The sequence below is a fragment of the Halyomorpha halys genome, unplaced genomic scaffold (assembly GCF_000696795.3).
Source record: "Halyomorpha halys isolate HHAL.00 unplaced genomic scaffold, Hhal_1.1 Scaffold1477.1, whole genome shotgun sequence".
Taxonomy (NCBI): Eukaryota; Metazoa; Arthropoda; class Insecta; order Hemiptera; family Pentatomidae; genus Halyomorpha; species Halyomorpha halys.
The window spans coordinates 149,134-167,014 of NW_027110254.1; the positions used below are offsets into that span (position 1 = coordinate 149,134).

General features: G+C 26.4%; 1 protein-coding gene and 1 long non-coding RNA gene across 3 annotated transcripts in view; both read right to left on the bottom strand.

Annotated features, from left to right (window-relative positions):
- Window positions 1-280: 280 nt before the first annotated feature.
- LOC136796002 (uncharacterized) lies at window positions 281-1,150 on the bottom strand. The gene is made up of 2 exons (XR_010843699.1): window positions 945-1,150; window positions 281-407 (listed from the first exon to the last, which is right to left on the bottom strand). It is a non-coding gene; the product is annotated as an uncharacterized lncRNA (long non-coding RNA).
- Window positions 1,151-11,096: 9,946 nt separating this feature from the next.
- LOC106689815 (chymosin) overlaps window positions 11,097-17,881 on the bottom strand; it is a 36,390-nt gene continuing 29,605 nt past the window's right edge. The window contains exons 7-11 of one of the 2 annotated variants that reach the window (XM_014434995.3): window positions 17,636-17,789; window positions 17,456-17,551; window positions 16,579-16,718; window positions 14,286-14,333; window positions 11,098-11,638 (exon numbers count right to left, since the gene is read on the bottom strand). In XM_014434995.3, the coding sequence (XP_014290481.1) occupies window positions 11,554-11,638; window positions 14,286-14,333; window positions 16,579-16,718; window positions 17,456-17,551; window positions 17,636-17,789 (523 nt within the window). In that variant the 3' untranslated portion in view covers window positions 11,098-11,553. Of the gene's footprint in view, window positions 11,639-14,285; window positions 14,334-16,578; window positions 16,719-17,455; window positions 17,552-17,635; window positions 17,790-17,881 lie in introns of both variants that reach the window. The other variant, XM_014434996.3, reaches the window with a different exon arrangement.

Sequence of the window (17,881 nt, forward strand, 5' to 3'; positions counted from 1 at the left end):
TCAATCTGTTTTAGATCAATTTTTAAATTGAATACTCACATTAAAAGAATCAATTTAATAGCATTTTAGCAAGGTCAAGCTATATAGCCAATTCATTCTTTTGTGCTATAAACAAATTTATTTGAATAAATTGTTACGCAATAAACTTAAGAAGAGACTGGAATTAATAAGCTGTTTCATTTGAAACAATTAAATTTCATTACCAGCACGTGATGTTTCGATATAATTAAAACTTATTATGAATTTAGGAGATGGTCAAGGTCAAGAAAAACAAAATTAGTTATATAATAATTTTTGTTTATTTTTATTATAATTAAAAAATATTTTTCGATTATATCTTGATGACCAAAGTTTCGACTGACATTGCTGGTCTTCATCAGGGCTGTTGTGACTGGTGAAGGTATACACTAATAAACAAAAAAAATTTAATAATGAAGAGCATAGCTATTGTGTGTTCACAGATTATAATAATATTCTAACCCACAGTAAATAAAACCGATCTATGTTTTTCCTTACCACAATGTTGATTTAATTTTAGAAAATTGTAAAATCGAAAAGAAAAGGGGTTCTAATTTATGAATTAGTAGAACACACTTTAAACTCAAAGTTATGAGAAACCTTTCTTTTCACATGTCTGTGCTTTGAAGTAGGAGTATACCATGAAGCTTCTAATAATCTTTCAAGAATCAAACTGTAATATAAAATACAGAAAATAAACGAGTTGTTTCATTTTTATGAAAGAAGTTAATATTTAACTCCACTGAAGTTGGCCCAAATGTTGGTAGTTGTGATAAGAAAAATTAAAAAAAAAAAAAAAAAAAGAAGCTTGTTTATTATATTGTTTCTTTTTTTATTATATTTTGATAATGACTGTTCTTGAAAAATCATTATTTGTAATTACTATTACTTATATGATGCATATCTGAGCTTGAGAGAATACTTACCAAGCTGCCAAAATGGAAAATGAGGTTTAAAGAATAAACAGGCAGTCTCATTGTTCGCAACAGTAAAATATTGTGTTCTGGCTGAGTGACTCTAATGTACTGGTTTCTCTTATACACTCCCATTACCCATTAACATGACCAGTTTATCCAAAAACTGATTATACTCTCTAAAATGTCTGTAAATTGAATTCCAATCAAAAATAAGTTTTAACTAATCTTGATATTTTTTTTATGTGATAATCAAAATTAAATATATTAAAATTTACTTTCAAATAAAATTCACAGGAAATTTATTCTCAAATTAAGTTCAAAGTAACTTATTTTTATGTTAGCTCTAGATTGAGTTTATAGTGTGCAAGCCATAGACATTTTTTTTTTTTGTGGTAGTAATGTTCAATATGAAAATATCAAAAATGTTACTATCAAATAAAATAAATTTTGCTTGTTCATGAAGAAAAACTCTTATAAACAATATTACTATTTCATATATATATTCTTTTTAAATTTCTTGAGACTGGTATTTATTTTTTTTAAAAAATCAATTGGTATCCATGTAAAGTCTCATCACTCTTTATTACATCATCAACATTGAACTGTTTCAGCCATCCTCAAGGACAATCTTAAATATAAATTTACACTTCACATCCAATTATTTAGAAACATTTTCCAGGGTACTCTGCTCAGATCATCATATAAACAAACTATTTTTAACCTCTTAAAATAGTTTGTTTATATAATAGTTGATAGTGGCAAGTTGATCTAAAAACAAAAGTTTTAAAAATTAATGAAATTTACATAACCGAGATAGCAATTGATTTATTTCCAAAATATTACTATTGTTACTTCTATAAGTCCTATACAAAATCAGTAATAAGATTTCTATTCCCACTTTTGTTTACCACATCTTTAAAAAATTATAAAAAGCCCTGAGGTATAATGTTGGACTATCCTGTTGTCGCTAGGTGTTATATTGAAACAATTTTCAGTAATTATTCTCAGAATCAGTTCAAAGTAACTCGTTTTCGAGTTAGCTCTAGATTGAGTGTATAGTGTGCAAGGCATAGATATTTTTTTTGTGCCAGTAATGTTCAATACGAAAATCTCAAAAAAATGTTATCAAGTAAAATAAATTTTGCTTGTACATGAAGAAAAACTCTTAGAATTATTGTTACTTCTATTAGTCCTATACAAAATCAGTTAAAAGATTTCTCTTCTCACTTTTGTTTACAATATCTTTTAAAAATTATAAAATCCTGAAGTATCATGTCAGACTATTGTGGTGTCACTAGGTGTACTTTGAAATCATGTTCAATGATTTCTAAAAAAAAAAAAAATGTACTATTATTCATTCCGTTCTCTCATAATAAAGGTACATAAAGAAAATATTAAATGTGGACTGAAGGCAATTGGGGCAAACCATTGTGGTTGAAGACCCTTATTTATTCATAAACAAATAACTTCTGTAGTTCATTATTAAACCAATTAGGAAGCTAAGATGTTCTTTCTTGGTTTTAATAATCAAGTCATTGGATTGCAATAAATTGGAATGAAAGTTTGATATTTATCGAGATATTAAAAATTATAAATATTATAAAAGTCTGTCATATGTCTTGTCAGACCTGTGCCAGGTATTTCAACAAAGGGCACTTATCAATAAATTGTAAATAAGTAGTAAATAAGTTCCTTTATGTAGTTTATTTACTATCATATAACACAATACCACCCCTTATTATATTATATAATTAATGGTAACGATATTTTATAAAAACAAAGGTATTTAATTGGTAACTGGTAAACACACAACAAGCCTTTGGAAAAGAATCCAATTATATTAAGAGTTTTGCAGGACTCAATATAAATTAATTAATTAACTTATTTTTGGATAATTGCCTTCAGCGACTATCCTGATATCCTGACTAAATCCCAAGACAGTACATAGCAAGTTATAATCCACTTCAATAAAATCCTTTTTTTGAGAAAATTCAAGTAAATGTCAATAAATATCATATTATTAAGTGAAATAATAAAAATTGAGTTTAAGGACATTAGCTCTGTTGTGTGTATATTGTGAATTCCACTTTTCTAATATATTTTTTTAGTTTTATCTGCATTTATTGCTTTTTAATTATTAAGCAACAAGATATTAACTGTTTAAAATTCCTTTAAGCATTGTGAATTAATTAGGTCATATTATAAAAATGTTTTAAAAAAGAGTAAATAAACTTTGTTCGTCAATTGCAGTCATTAATTATTATTTGATAAATATATATTGGTATGGAAACAGACTTAAATTAGTAAAAAATAAAAGATTAAGGACTTGACTAAGCTTCTAATTGATTAAATTGATAAAAAAAAAAAGATTGGACTATGTTAGACTATAATTCACTAGTTTTTATATTTTTATATTTTATGGCAACCATTTATCTGAATCACTTCAATAATTTTAATTACATCATTTATCAATAAATTGTAAATAATTACTTATTTCCTTTATATAGTTTATTTACTATCATATTACATAATACCACCTCTAATTATAGTGAAGTCACACTTCACCAATTAAGTTCAATTTAATTTTTTTTTTCTATGCTCTTCTTAAATTATATATTTTGTATACTGCTGTAGTAATAAAGCTTTGTTTGGAAAGTTATTTTAGTTTAATTTTATTGTTCCAAAATTTATCGAATTTTCTTACAGAATGTAGTCTTAAACTTTTGACCGCAGTTATTTTATTATAATTACCACGTTAAAATGTCATATTTTAGTTCATTTGTAAAAGTTTCTATTAAGAAATACAAATAGCCTATTTGAAGGATGACAGTTGAGATATAGTACAACATGCTCAACTTGTTAATTTTGAGAAGAATTTAGAGTCGTTCACTTTCACAATATCTATTTACTATAAATCTTCAATAGACTGACAATCAGCTTTGTAACTACTGTCTTAATGATCTTTTTTGGAGGAAATAATAACATCAAAGGAATTCATTGGAGGAGGTAGCTGATACATAAAAATCATGTAACTGCTAGGATTGAGCTAATTAACCCTGCAATATTAGGAGGATCAAAATTCATTTATCTATCAAGTTTTAAATCCATCTATCTTTAAAAACATATTAAACTGAGGTAAATGCTGAGCAAACATAAGTAATAATATATTTATATATGTTAAAAACATAATTAAATGAAGGTATGTAAGAAGCAATATTTAAAACATTTTTATCACGAGTATAGAACATAATGAGTTCTTATACCGTGATCCAATCCTGAAAAACAATTTTAAAATTTATTTTTAATCAATTTAAGTTCAAAAGTTAATGCTTACGCTATCTCTCGGTGATTATTGAAACTTTACAAATTGTAGCGAGTGTGAAGAGAGATAGCGCTGTAGCCTCTTTCACTACATTTTTTTAATGATGGTTTAACTAATTAAAGGGTTTCCTATAAAGAAATTCCAATCACCATTGTTAAACTTTACGAAGAACTTAAAAATGTCTCAAAAAAAAAAAATTCATAGTTGTGTGAAAAAATAATTTTTCATAAATTTTCTCAATTTTTCTAATATTAGGTCACTATTTTAAGTGGATTTATCGAACGAGCAATACTTCGTAGGTTGTTAGCAATATAATTGTAATAACTAATAAAGCACTTCAATAATTAATCATCTATAATTTTCTTAAAATTTTGGTTCCATATCCCTTTTCCGTGTCACAACCTGATTGTCTATGGCTTTTTAACCCACTCTAGTTTTAATCCTAGGTACGCCCTTGTCACCACCAGCTCCTTCTACGCAATATTTTATTTTTTACATACAATTGTTACAATATTAGTCTATTTTGATAATCGGGGGATATATCTCACATAGGAAACTAGTCCTACTAGATAATAACGAAAAAAATTGGATAAAATCCAGACAAAATTGTTAATAGATTATTTCTCACGTCATACAACAAAAGGGATTTTATAAATTACCCAGAAAATCGAGTAATCCTTAAACTCGCAAACAAAGTCAGGTTTCTCACTCTTTTTTTTTTACCTCCTAAAAATCAATATTTACAACATATACATATATACAATTATAAATGATAAGTATATATACAGGTTTTTAGTCATCTTGTATTGCCGGATGGCATTTTAAGAGTGGTTGAGTCGGACTGGGTCCGCTGAAGGCGGTTTTGCACTGATGGCACATGTTTGCGATGGTGCTTACTTAAAATAGGGAGGGGCTATTCCTGCTGGTGTTTGATATCTGGCTCTTGACTTTTTTTTTTTTCGGATCCCTCTAAAACAGAAAAAAAAACAATTAATTAGTGAATGCTTTATTATGTGAAAAAGGAATAAATCGTATTGGGTATTACCTTTTACTACCTTTGGTTTTTTTAAGGTTACCTGTAATGTTTATTTATTAGTTGTGAAATGTCCATTCTAAAATGGTCCTATTATTAAAGAAAGAATCCGGAGGTGAGGGGCCTCCTTCTTGACTGTAGAAACACTATAAAATTCTTCTTGTATTCCGTAATATATGATATTGTACATAAAACAAATTTTATTTTGTGAGAATATATTCTGTTAATGATAAAAATCCTGCATTATTAATTGTATAAAACATTTTACAAGCAAGGCTGATTTAAATAATGCGCCATAAGTAATGGCAACACTGACTATAAAGATCGGAAGATTGTGTTGGCAGAAGTTATTAACGTAATTTATAAAGCTTTTGTCATTATTCAGTAAATGCTACCATTCTTTGGCATACAGTTAATTGCATCATTATTTTCCAATCTCATTTTTAAAACTGGCTAGATTCATTTCCAATTGTACAGAACTAAGTTTAAGTATATAGCTTCAGTAAGGCACTTACTAACCACAATATATCTGCATAATGACAGGTAACAAACTAAATATTGCAAGCTTATCAAATAAATTAGGAAATAATAGTAAAATAAATATTAAGAACATTTTGACAGAAATAATATATTCTTGTCATGCAGAATAATAAATAAATTTTACTATTGATTAAGTCACATTTGGGAATAGAAGAAAAAAATATATTAAAGAGTACTTTATTGATCTAAAATGTCTTTAATTATAAAAGGCACAACCTACATAAAGCTGCCATCTATTGCTTCCTACATCATGTTAAAAAATATATAAATGCCCAATTACCGAAAATAATGCCAGGAATCCTTTCATATTTTATTTAGCATACTTTTTAATTCTTATTGTTTTTTTTATATTTTTCATACAATTATTTGTTTTTAAGAGTTAATTTTTTATAATAACTAATTAAAACTGTTAACGGATTTTAGGTTTAAACTTAAAGTTAAAATTTAGTGGGCATCGAGTTTAAATTACAATTAATATGTTTCGGTTTCATTATGGCATTTGTAAACTACAGTTATGTAACATTGCTGTTTCTGATTCTGTTTTCTTAAATAAATGGGACACGCTACACTATTTAAGAATATCTATTTTATTATTAATTTTTAAGTACAGTTACAATAGTAATTTATAATTACTATAACAACAATTACTACAATGTGTTTCTTTAAAAATGATTACATACATATTTTAAAAAACAAATTTTAAGAGATATCTAACTCAACTGCAGAACACCAATATATATGGTCATTATAAGGGATAGAAATAGTCATATCATATATACAGAGCTTGTAATTCGAAAACGGATAATTAGTTTTTAAAATTCTTTTGATATAAATGAATTTCCTTATTGCTAATAATCAAATTATGATTATGTCTACACCATGAAGTCTCTCTTTGCTTTCCCCTAATGCTATTCCTTGTGAATGAGTTCTCTCTTCTATTACACACTTTAGTCTAATGCTATTCTTTGTGCATTCAATATCACTTCAGATCTTTTAATGTTTTAATAAATTGTTTAATGTTTTTTTGTTTATTAACACAAGGTTCAGTTAAATGTTTTTCATTAAAATATCTAATTAAACTTGTTATTTTTTAGTGTTAAAGAGGAATAGAAAATGAAAAATTAACAGTGTTCACTGTATTTAAATGACCATTTTTTAGATAATTCTTTGTAATTATTAAAATCATGATTATAACACCATATTAAAAAAATACGAATCAGAAAAATAATCTAGTAATAAAAAAACTGACATATATTTCTGACACTATGCTTCATTATATTGGATAAATGTTATCAAAATGAACAATATTGATATATTAGCATTATAATCATTCAGATATTTTTTTTTTTATAAATAAATGTATTCTGAATATTTTCTTCACTAATTAGGCACAATTTACACTTACTTTCATAATAACCTCCAAACCTTTATATTAATCTAAATACACAATATAATAACAGAAAATTATTAGCTAATGTTGACTGCCATTACAAGGAATCATATCAGTCTGAATATTTACTTTTTTTTTTTAATAGACTGTTTTAGAGTCAGCAGTGAAAATAACTCTAGACCAATCAGGTGTGAGTATTTTCTATTATCAAATAAGCTTGTCTGTAATACTTTTTTTTTACAATAGTTCTCTTTAAAATCATGCTAGCTCAGTTCGTTGGATTTAATAGTTCATTTTTTTTTATGTGAAAATTGGTGTTATCATTGTGACAGTTTTCATTTATTTAAGAAGTCAATTATTTTGTTATGTAATTGTTTCTACCTTTTTTAAAGAATAAGGTAGATCTTGACAGAGCCAGACCTAAATTTTAGGCAATCTCAGGCCCAAGAATCTTTACAGATCCTATTCATATCATCGGAAGGAGAGGAGGCAGTGCAGTAATTTACATAAGAAAATAATCTCTATAATAACTTGAAAATTATTTTTGTATTTTGGGTCTAATAAATAAATTACTTTCCCCACAAGGAACTGGGAATTAGTTTAATTTCTTTGATACCTATCAACTTATGTATGAATATGTATGAATTATGGATCATTTTTGTTTATTTATTTAGCTCAATGGGAATATATGACAGCCAGGCCTAATGTTCCTATAAGCTGAATTTGACCCTCCATATTGAACTTCAAGATAGAAACTTGAAACTTTTCACAGTAAGTAATAAATTTAAAATGATGCATGCCAATTTATTTTTTTAAATTTTCTTTCGAAAATCTATTTTCAACTATTTCCTTTTACATAAACCTATCAAATAACACGTTATTATCATTACTTACAATACAGTTTTATGATAAATAACTGATATTTTTTAACATAAATCTTATTATAATTTAAGTAATTTAGAAATTACATCTCATGTTATTGCTCCTATCACCAAAATAAGTAAACTATGAATAAACAAGAAGAAAAGATTTATAAAATAATACTATAATGAATATTGTGCTAGATTTAACTTTTTAATTAAACCGTACTCATTTTCAATTTGATTTTTAAACATGGTGGCATATTTTTAAATATATCATTTAACAGACAATAAATTCTTGTTTTTATTTAATAAAATATAAATTCATTGCCATCTAGAGAATTTAACAAGAATAATACTTAATAACCATAAAGCTTTCCCCACTTGTTTCATTCTCAGAGCGAAATTATATATTTTATTCCTTAATTATATCAGTTCTAGTAAAAATGATTTCCCTTCCAAATGTAAAGAATTTGATTGTTAAAATACATTTCTCAGAAATGTTAATATAAAAAAAATCAGCTATTATTTTGTCTGGGACGCACCTGATGTAAATAAAGAGCATAGCGAAAAACGGTTAGAATCTATAAAGCATAAAAATTTATACTTTATGTTTTATTCAATAAAGAAGAGTAACCTACCTCTATCTTTTCCACAGTATTGCATATTAGTTTATTTATAATGGTCATGTTCGAACGATCACTAAAGCCTTTTATCAATCTGACAGGCGAACAAGTTTTAGAATGGAAAAACTATACTTCATCTGCTTCTGCTTCTTTTTTGAGAGTCAAAAATGATAATTTAAACAAATCTAATGCTAATGACTGTATTTACACAATTATTTGAAATTAATATGTATCGGTAGTTTAGCTAAAGACTGTAGTTGTTCACTTCTCTGCAACTAGGTGTCTAGGTTTACAGTTCTTATGCTTCTTATGACTGTCTGTTATGCCCAAAAATATTATTTTTGTTTTCATTAAATGTTTATTTATCCAAGTGATTTGCTAATTTCCTAGTGATTAAAACTCGATAACAATAGGGTACACTTAGTCTAGGATTTTTCTAATTTCTTCATGACGCATCTCTATGATTTATTGTTTTTTTTTCACTACACGTTTTTTTTTTCGTATATCTCTCAAAGTTGGATAGTTGAGTGACTTTATAAGAACTATTTTCACTAATTGATTAAAATGTTTAATATGATCTCATTATTGAAAAAGTTCAAATGAAGTGTGGACAGTACAAGGAGGAGAAAATAAATAAGTTGAAATGTGTTATTTTTTTCGATGAAATACATTATTCAATTTATTAGACTACAATTTCTTCCAATAATCCTGTTGTATCATCATAGAAAAAGCTTAAAATATTGTGGGAATCGCAGTTTTACCTTATGAATTTTTTTTTTCAAATAATTTATGTACATTATTCATTTTTTCTTTTTAGATCAAAAATTGATCATCTTAACTTGGAAAATTTATATTTTATTTGCTCTGGTAGGCAGAGGCAAATCCAGAGGGGGTAAGAGAGATGACCATAAAAAAATCAAATAAATGACTTATACATTACAAATAAATTTATAGTTTAAGGGAGTACCCAGATATTCTCTTCATCTTTGGGGTATTCTCCTCCATACCCTTCGGAAGATCCCTGCCTAACCTAACCAAAGGGGGTCCTGTGAATATTCTATTGCCCAGATTCTATTTTTCTTTTAATCATAAAACCGCAGACAAGTTAAAAGGATAAAAAAAGAAATCATCAAATGATTGATATCTTTTGATCAAACATGGGCTCTAATGTTTGTATTTTTACTTATTTACTTAGATAATTGTCTATATTATTTAACTTGCCAGAATATAAATTTAAGACTTCTGGTTGATTATTGTTTGAACAAATTAAGAATTAGAAACAAAATGGTTGACATTTTTCTAGTTCTTTCCTTCAAGCAATATTTCAAAAATTTAACAAAATACTGAGGAAATCAGATTGTTTAGACTTTGAAAGTTTTTACCTGAAAAATTTGATGGTTTTTGGAGTTCCATGTTTTCAAGGGCGCTGAAAACGAGTTTGAGATTTGCTATCTCATTTTTTTCCAGCAATATAAATGTAAAAAAGCTTATTATTAAATTATTTTTGTTGTTTTTCTCCCCCGATAATATAAAAACCACTTTTTCTAAATGCGTCAAAGTATACCAAATCAAATAAGAGTGAATTTGTTACATTTTTATACTCTATAATTTTTTTCATCCAGGGCCTCATTTAGAAACATTTGTTCTTAATCCAATGGTGTCCAGCCAAATGGAACCAGAAAGGTATATCATTGGAATATTTTGTAAAAATTTCTGCAAATTGGTTTTATGTTTTTTAGAGTGCCGATTACAAATATAAACTTTGCCTTGGATTTTTCATTTGAAAGAATAAAAAAAATTCAAACAAAGAACTTTTTTGAAAAATTTATGCTTTTCTTTCTATATTTGTAAAAACAATTAAGGTAGTAAACCTCAAAATTGTGTGTATTTTCTAGGTAAAAACCCCAATACTTTTGGTACTATGTATGTACTAGGTTACTTTGGACTATGTAGTTTTCAATGAGTTTTGTCAAATTTTAAAATGATTGCTTGAATAGAAAAACTTGACAGAGTTAGATCATTCTTCTTCTAATTCTTAATTATTTCAAATAACAATTAACTTACATACATAGTGGTTAGTTAAGTAATCTTAATAAAATTAGTAAATTATCTTAGGAATATAAATTTTTTAACTTTATAGCTTATGCACAACCAGAAGATATTCATCAAAATGATTTATTTGCCCTCCTTTTTTTTTTCTTGTTGATTTCCAATGTTTATGCAGTATTACTATTAGAAAAACAAAAAAAAGTGTCTTTTCAGACCACCATACTGTACATTGCATGGATATGTTTTTATTTTGAAAACACTCAGTACTATTTCTTATTTTCTTCAGTAATCACAAGGGAAATCACAATAATTGTCAATAAAAAGGTAAGAAGAAGAAAACTAAATTTTATACAAGATTTTAAGAAAATTTATATAATTCATAATAAAATATGAAAGACATGAGCACAATATGATTAACACTGTACATTCTTTTGATCAAATTATGAATACATTAGAATTCATAAAACAGATCTCTTTGGCTTAAACAGGAAGTTGACATGTTTATTCTGATTTTGTTTTATTTATTCAGCAAAGTATAACAAATGTGGTCATTTGTTTATCTTTGTTATTATAATCTCATTTAAATTGTTTTAAAACATATAAAAAATTGTTCAATGATTAATAGCATTGTAATAATAATTTTATAAACATTTCTTTTATGCTTTAGGAATGAGCATAAATTAGAATATCCAATTCTTGATTTAAATGGATTTAACAGTGTGTTAATTTGATCATGATACAGAATGTGTCTCTGTTGTAAACACTTATTCAGTCGTTCAGCAATAGATTTTTCTCTCTTTAAGAATTTTTTCCCCAAACACTCATGTAGCAGACCAAAGATAAAACCATTGCTGGTATCCAAATAGAATTTGCAGAAGCACCACTGAAAAAATAAATAATAATAAAAATTACTAAATACACATGTATGAATGTGATTTTTATATGTGAATTGAATGGGTAAGAAGCTAAAGGTACTGCTATGCATTTGCAAAAATATGGTAAATTTGTGTATACCAAGCATGTGGGATTGGCTGCAATAAGTAGGCTTGCACTTAGAGCCCTGAGTAAAGAAACTCTTAAAAGCTATCAAAAAAGAAAAATATTGAAACAATTATGCAATTATCAATTATTATTGATAAAAGCATAATTTTGTCAATACTTTAATTTAGCCACTTGTAGATTGAAAAAAAGGTTCAGTAAAAACTTAGTGACTAGTAACCCTCAGAATCTAACTCTCTCAATTTTAAAATATATTTGAATAAACTTTATCAGTAATTGAAAACATTGTCTAAAATATCTAGAGAAAATTTTGGTCTAAGTCCAAAATCACTTATAACTTATAAAAGTTATTGAAACTTTTTTAAGGATGATATTTCGGACTATTGCCCATTTTTTAAAACCTTTATTCTTGATCTATGAATGTAATACTGAAGTTATTTATTTATTTATTTTTTAATATTTCCAAATAAATAGAATAGTAGTTATTATTTGTTATTAATTATTAATTGATGATATTTGGAATCATAGCAACTAATATCATCTCTATTAAATTAAATCACACATTACAAACTCTTCAATAAGTAGAAGCTATTACATGGGACTGTGAAGTGAATAAATATCAAAATTTAAAATTAATGACACAAAGTTCCTGTAATTTTTGTTAGTGAATATTTTAAGATGATTAAATAACTACATTATTACATTTGAAGGCTATGAATAAAGTTTTTAAAGATTGGCATGAACCTTAAAAGATGTATAGTAGCTATAAGGGTTCTTAGACAAAATAATAAACATTATTTAGATTTATACCTTTCTTATCTTGAAATACTATAACACTTAATTACCAAACACTTAAAACATTCAAATAAAAGTCATTTAAACATTATGGTTTTACGGAAATCTTAATAACTATTATAAAAATTTATAGCTGAATCTCAATTATGAAGGAAGGAACCCAAGAAAATTCTTGTGTTACTCTATTAAGTATTATTTGAGTTAATTTTATTAGTTATTAACAAATATTAATATATAGTATTTAAACATTTTGTGTTATGTTTTTCACTTATACTTTGGTAAAAGTGGATAAATATTAGTTCAGGTATTTGAATTATCAATGATTGAAATTAGGTAATCTTGATTTTTGAAAAATATTTGCAGCCTGTAAAATTCTTAAACATTTTTTCATCCAAAGTTCTTCGTAATCTGAACGATTTCAGGAAAAAGAAAATTCTAATATTATTTAAATTAATTGCTAAAACAAAACTTCATTGCTTTCATTTTTCTTGATAGGTATATATTAAATAAAAGTTGACAAGAACCATTTTATTTTTTAATTTAAGTACCACCAATAGCTGGTTCCTTCCCAAGATTTTCTAGTGTATATGAAACATACAACATATTTACTTATTGTATTTATTATTTGTACAGTTTTAAATCACATTAAATAAATAAATAAATAAAAAATAATTAAAAAATTTTTAATTAGAACTTTTATGTTTCTATGATTTTTTTTTTAAATGAAAGGAACTAGTTTTATTTACAAATTAGTAGTTTCATTACCTTGCCTCTATAAATAATTTTAATGTCAATTCAAAAAACATTTTATAAAAACCTATCTTATATCTAAGTGGCCATGAGTCAACCCTGTGGGTTCTGGAGCCCTCTTGGGGTCTACCCAGCCTCACAAATTGGGTACCCTTAATAGAGTAAAAATCTAGCGGTCGGGCATTCTGACCAAATCACCTCCTTGCCACAACCATTGGTCTAGTAACTATTTCCTTATAAAGTACTGAGCCCCTGACCCTTCATTGGTTGCAGTGGTACAGATTTTAATTTAATTTAATATTTCATATCTAAAACAAAGTTAAGGTCATTTTCATAGTAACGAAATTGTGAAATGGAGAGTCCATTAAATGAAAATATTTTTTTGAATCTTAATAAATTGTAAGTATTGTTTAAAAATATGGAATGTGTTTCATTAAAATTATACCTGTAAGTGTATAATAGTTTCTAGTTTTTGAACTAATGGACTGTTTAATTATTCTGAAGTTTAAAAGTGTTCTTAAAGAAAATCAAATGCGCTATAACAATGTTATCATAGTGTAATTGTTTTTTGGTTTTTCTGAAAATGTACAATCATTAAAGATTTTATAAAGAAAAACAGTGAAATATTTTTAAAAAAAGAAGAAGTTAAATATAAGATATAAAAACATTTTTACTAAAATTTTTGTTACTTTTGAATTATAAAATTCCCAGCATTAAGGTTGAGTGAAACTAAGATCCCTAGAATTTGGATGTTTGGAACAAAGATATCCTACATTTACCTACATGTTCTTAATTTCAGATATATTTAAGAATCAACAAATATTATTAAACCATTTATGAGCTTTAGATTTTCCACCAATCGTGTTTTTGTCTTTGATCATTTAAAGATTTCCATTGCCATTTATGTTTATATTTTTATAAAATTTTGAGTGAAAATATGAACTTTTACAATATTACAAATATCAACTGAAAACAAAGAGACATACTTATGCTTGGATTTCTTATTGTTGTCACTTGGTGTGTCATTTGATGACCTGTTCAAACAAATACAAAAAAAATTACATTGGAAGAAGATAGTTGACCGTATGAAGAAGATTGGAGGAAGATAGTCCCGGTGGCGGTCAATAAAGGTATCAATAGTAACAAAAAACTATTTATTATTAACCAAAGTTTTGCCCCACTTTGTAGGGCTTCATCATGGCTGATAAAAGTGACGTTCTTCTGCCAACTAATCAGTTTATTCAGCCCTGACGAAGATCTGCAAAATGGGACGAAACGTTGGTCCCATAAAAATAAATAATTTTTTGTTACTATTTAGATACCTTTATTGACCGCCACCCACTATCTTCCTACAAAAAAAATTATAAATAAACCTAACTCATTTACTCATGAAAATAATTGTTCAAAACTTAATTATCTCATACTGAAATACGCATACATGAATATATGATTCTTGAATTAATTTTACTGGACTTTATTCTAAAAATTCTAAATTTCCTTATTTCTAAAAATTTAACTGTCGATTAAGGTATAAAATTTAAATAGAATAACTATATTTTTTTGAACGCCAAAAGCAAAAATATTAATCTCACTTTCAAATAAAACAGTTAGTAAAATATTTAATATAATATAAAATATGATCGATCATCTGAGATTTGGAGAAATTCTACCTCGTTACAATCTTGACCATTACCAATAATCAATAATTTTGTGGGTGGATAAAACTATTAACTTAAATTAGTATTATTTAACAAGAGATGGCATTGTGGAATTATAATATTTTGGTATTGTGAGATAAGATTTGCTTTGTAGATTAAAAACAATTTAAGGGAAAAACTTTGATGTAACTTCATATAATTTGATGTTCAATACCTACAATACTTAATTATAAATTTTCTAATTATGTATGTCAGAAATTGACATAAAGCTGGGACTGAACAGTTGGAATACCAAAAAAAGATGACTTTTATTATAAATAATTATGAAACCATTAATCTTAAGTTTTCTATTGACATAAAGAAATGGACTCTGGGTAGTGCTCTTAATACTTAATCATAAATTTACTATTAATATAACTTAGGAACCATGTACTATAGGGACTAAACAGAGCCAGTGTAGCCAATGATTGACGTATACAGGCTTTTATTATATGATATTTTCCTATTTCCATAGTTATTATGTGATTTAAAAAAATATAATTTCAAATATTTCACTGTTTTTTTTTTCTATTTTTCTTGTAAGTACATATTTTAGTCTATATTTGCTTATTTAATTGGTATTTTTTAAATTTTAATTCTAAAAATATTGTTTATAAAACATAAAATAAATTGATTGATATAAATTACAACGCAGATAGCTCTGAACTATTTTTAAGGAAGCCTATGATAAACATGTTCTGTAATGAAAGCTTATGAGATTAGTTCTTTGTATTTTATTGCTTTCATTCACCATAGGCACCTAATATGATTTAGAATGATTTTTTGGTTGTTACTAATCAATTTTTTGAAATATTTGTCGATGATTTGTTTTTGAAGATGGATCTCACTTCTAAATTTATTGATGAGAAAGATTTTACCAAGACACCATTACAATTAAATGTATTTTTTTCTTTTTTGAACATTTTTTAACAAATTAGAAAGTGGTATACATTATTTTGTTTATTTTCAGAGTTTTTTTAAAAATTATATTTCCACATTTGTGAATTTTCTTATATTCCCTTATTCCATATGTTTTTAATGCATATTTATGTAAAGATAAAAACATATTTATGTACAAATTTTGACTTTGTTATCATATAAATATCCCTATCCTATTAATAACTGTACAGCCTGTGAAGAAACAATTTGTTGTGGCACAGCATCACATAAACGTTAGTAGCGCTATTTGAGCAGAAATTAATTTCTACTCAAAATAAGCTACTGAACTGAAAGTTGTGTGATGTGTTCACATCAGATTTTTTAATTTGGGAAGTGCTTTTGTATCAGTTCACAAAATAAGTAGCAGTTAATTGCTGCTGAAAGAAAATAATTGTTAAAAGATGGCAGATTGTTAATTAGAAACCTCCATTTAATTTAAATATCAACATTATCTGTAAATAACTTAAATCTAAAAATGTATTAAAAACATGAACCATAATAATAAACACAAACATTACTAAATTTTTTGAGGTAATCAATTTTTCTAGATACCTGTAGGTATAATTTAAAATCAATTTTGATAATCGAACTATTGTTAGATTAAATTTCATGCTTAAATAAAAATATTCTATGTTAATCTTACCTTGTGGAAGATATAGATACTGATCTTTCTTTGTAGTTAAATACAGTGTAGAACTTTCCTAAGAATATGTCCCCTAGAATCCATTCATTACCGATGTTGGCAGTGCTAATTCCAACCAAGCAATATCCACTGCTTTGTAACTGAAAAATATTATAAATGAATTAGATGTATCTTCATAATATTTAATAATTCTTGATGGTGTCTAAAAAATCATGCGAATATTTTAATGATAATAATTACAAGTACTGTCATCCTAATCCTTGCATCAATTTATTTAAAGTACCTTTTTTTGTGGAAGAAAATAGTTGACCGTATGAAGTAGATTATCGGAAGATAGTCTGGGTAGCATAATGAATATTTAATGCAGACTTTTTTTATTTCTTTGTGACCTTTTCCCAGAAAATAATCGATTTGCAACATATTGAAGGTCATGTGAGGGTTGTAATATACATTTCTGAACCCATATATATTCCCCCCTCCAGTACATTTGGCCACCTCCAGTGTCCTCCTTTGGCTCAAATGAGCTGTAATTCGGTAAATGTAGTTGTTTTCTAGATAAAAAGTACAAAAAAAGTGGGGGTGAATTGTAAATGAGACAATGAGATTTTGCGCTCCTGTACAACCCCTACATTTGAAAGTGAATTGATTTAGTGATTTGTCTTTTGGGGGCATAACATTTTTCTTCCATCCCCACCATTTTTATCATATTTTTTAAGTATTAATAAAGTCACTTAATCTGCATTCCAGTTAAAAAAAAAAAAAGAATAAGAAATTATAAAGAAGCTTTGCTGTTTTCTTTCTTTCTTTTTTTTGCATACACACTAACATAATCATGGCTGAAAAATTATAAAATAAAATATATTGATTTAATATTTACATTAGTTAACAAATAATCCTTTCCTGTCAGCGTGTAAGACTTGCCATTTATTATAAAAGTTATATTTGGTAGCATGTCAATTTGGTTACACTTGACCTGAAAAATATTGTCAAAATTAATTCAATTTTGTCTAAATCAAATAGATCAATACGAATATGAATATTGTAACATGAGCCGTACAACTAATAAGGATGATTCATCAACTTCGACATCAAATTTTTCAAAGACGGTCAGAATTTCTTGCCAGGATGTTGTTGGTGCAATTATTAAAGATGTTCCTGTATCAAGAATAGCAGGAACTCTTGTTGAAACTGTTCGAGGTCCTAACTTAACTCTGAAAACATACGATTGCTGATAGAAAATTATCACTTTCATTCTGTTAGTTGTTAACATTTTTATAATTATGATTTAAATGACAATCTCAAT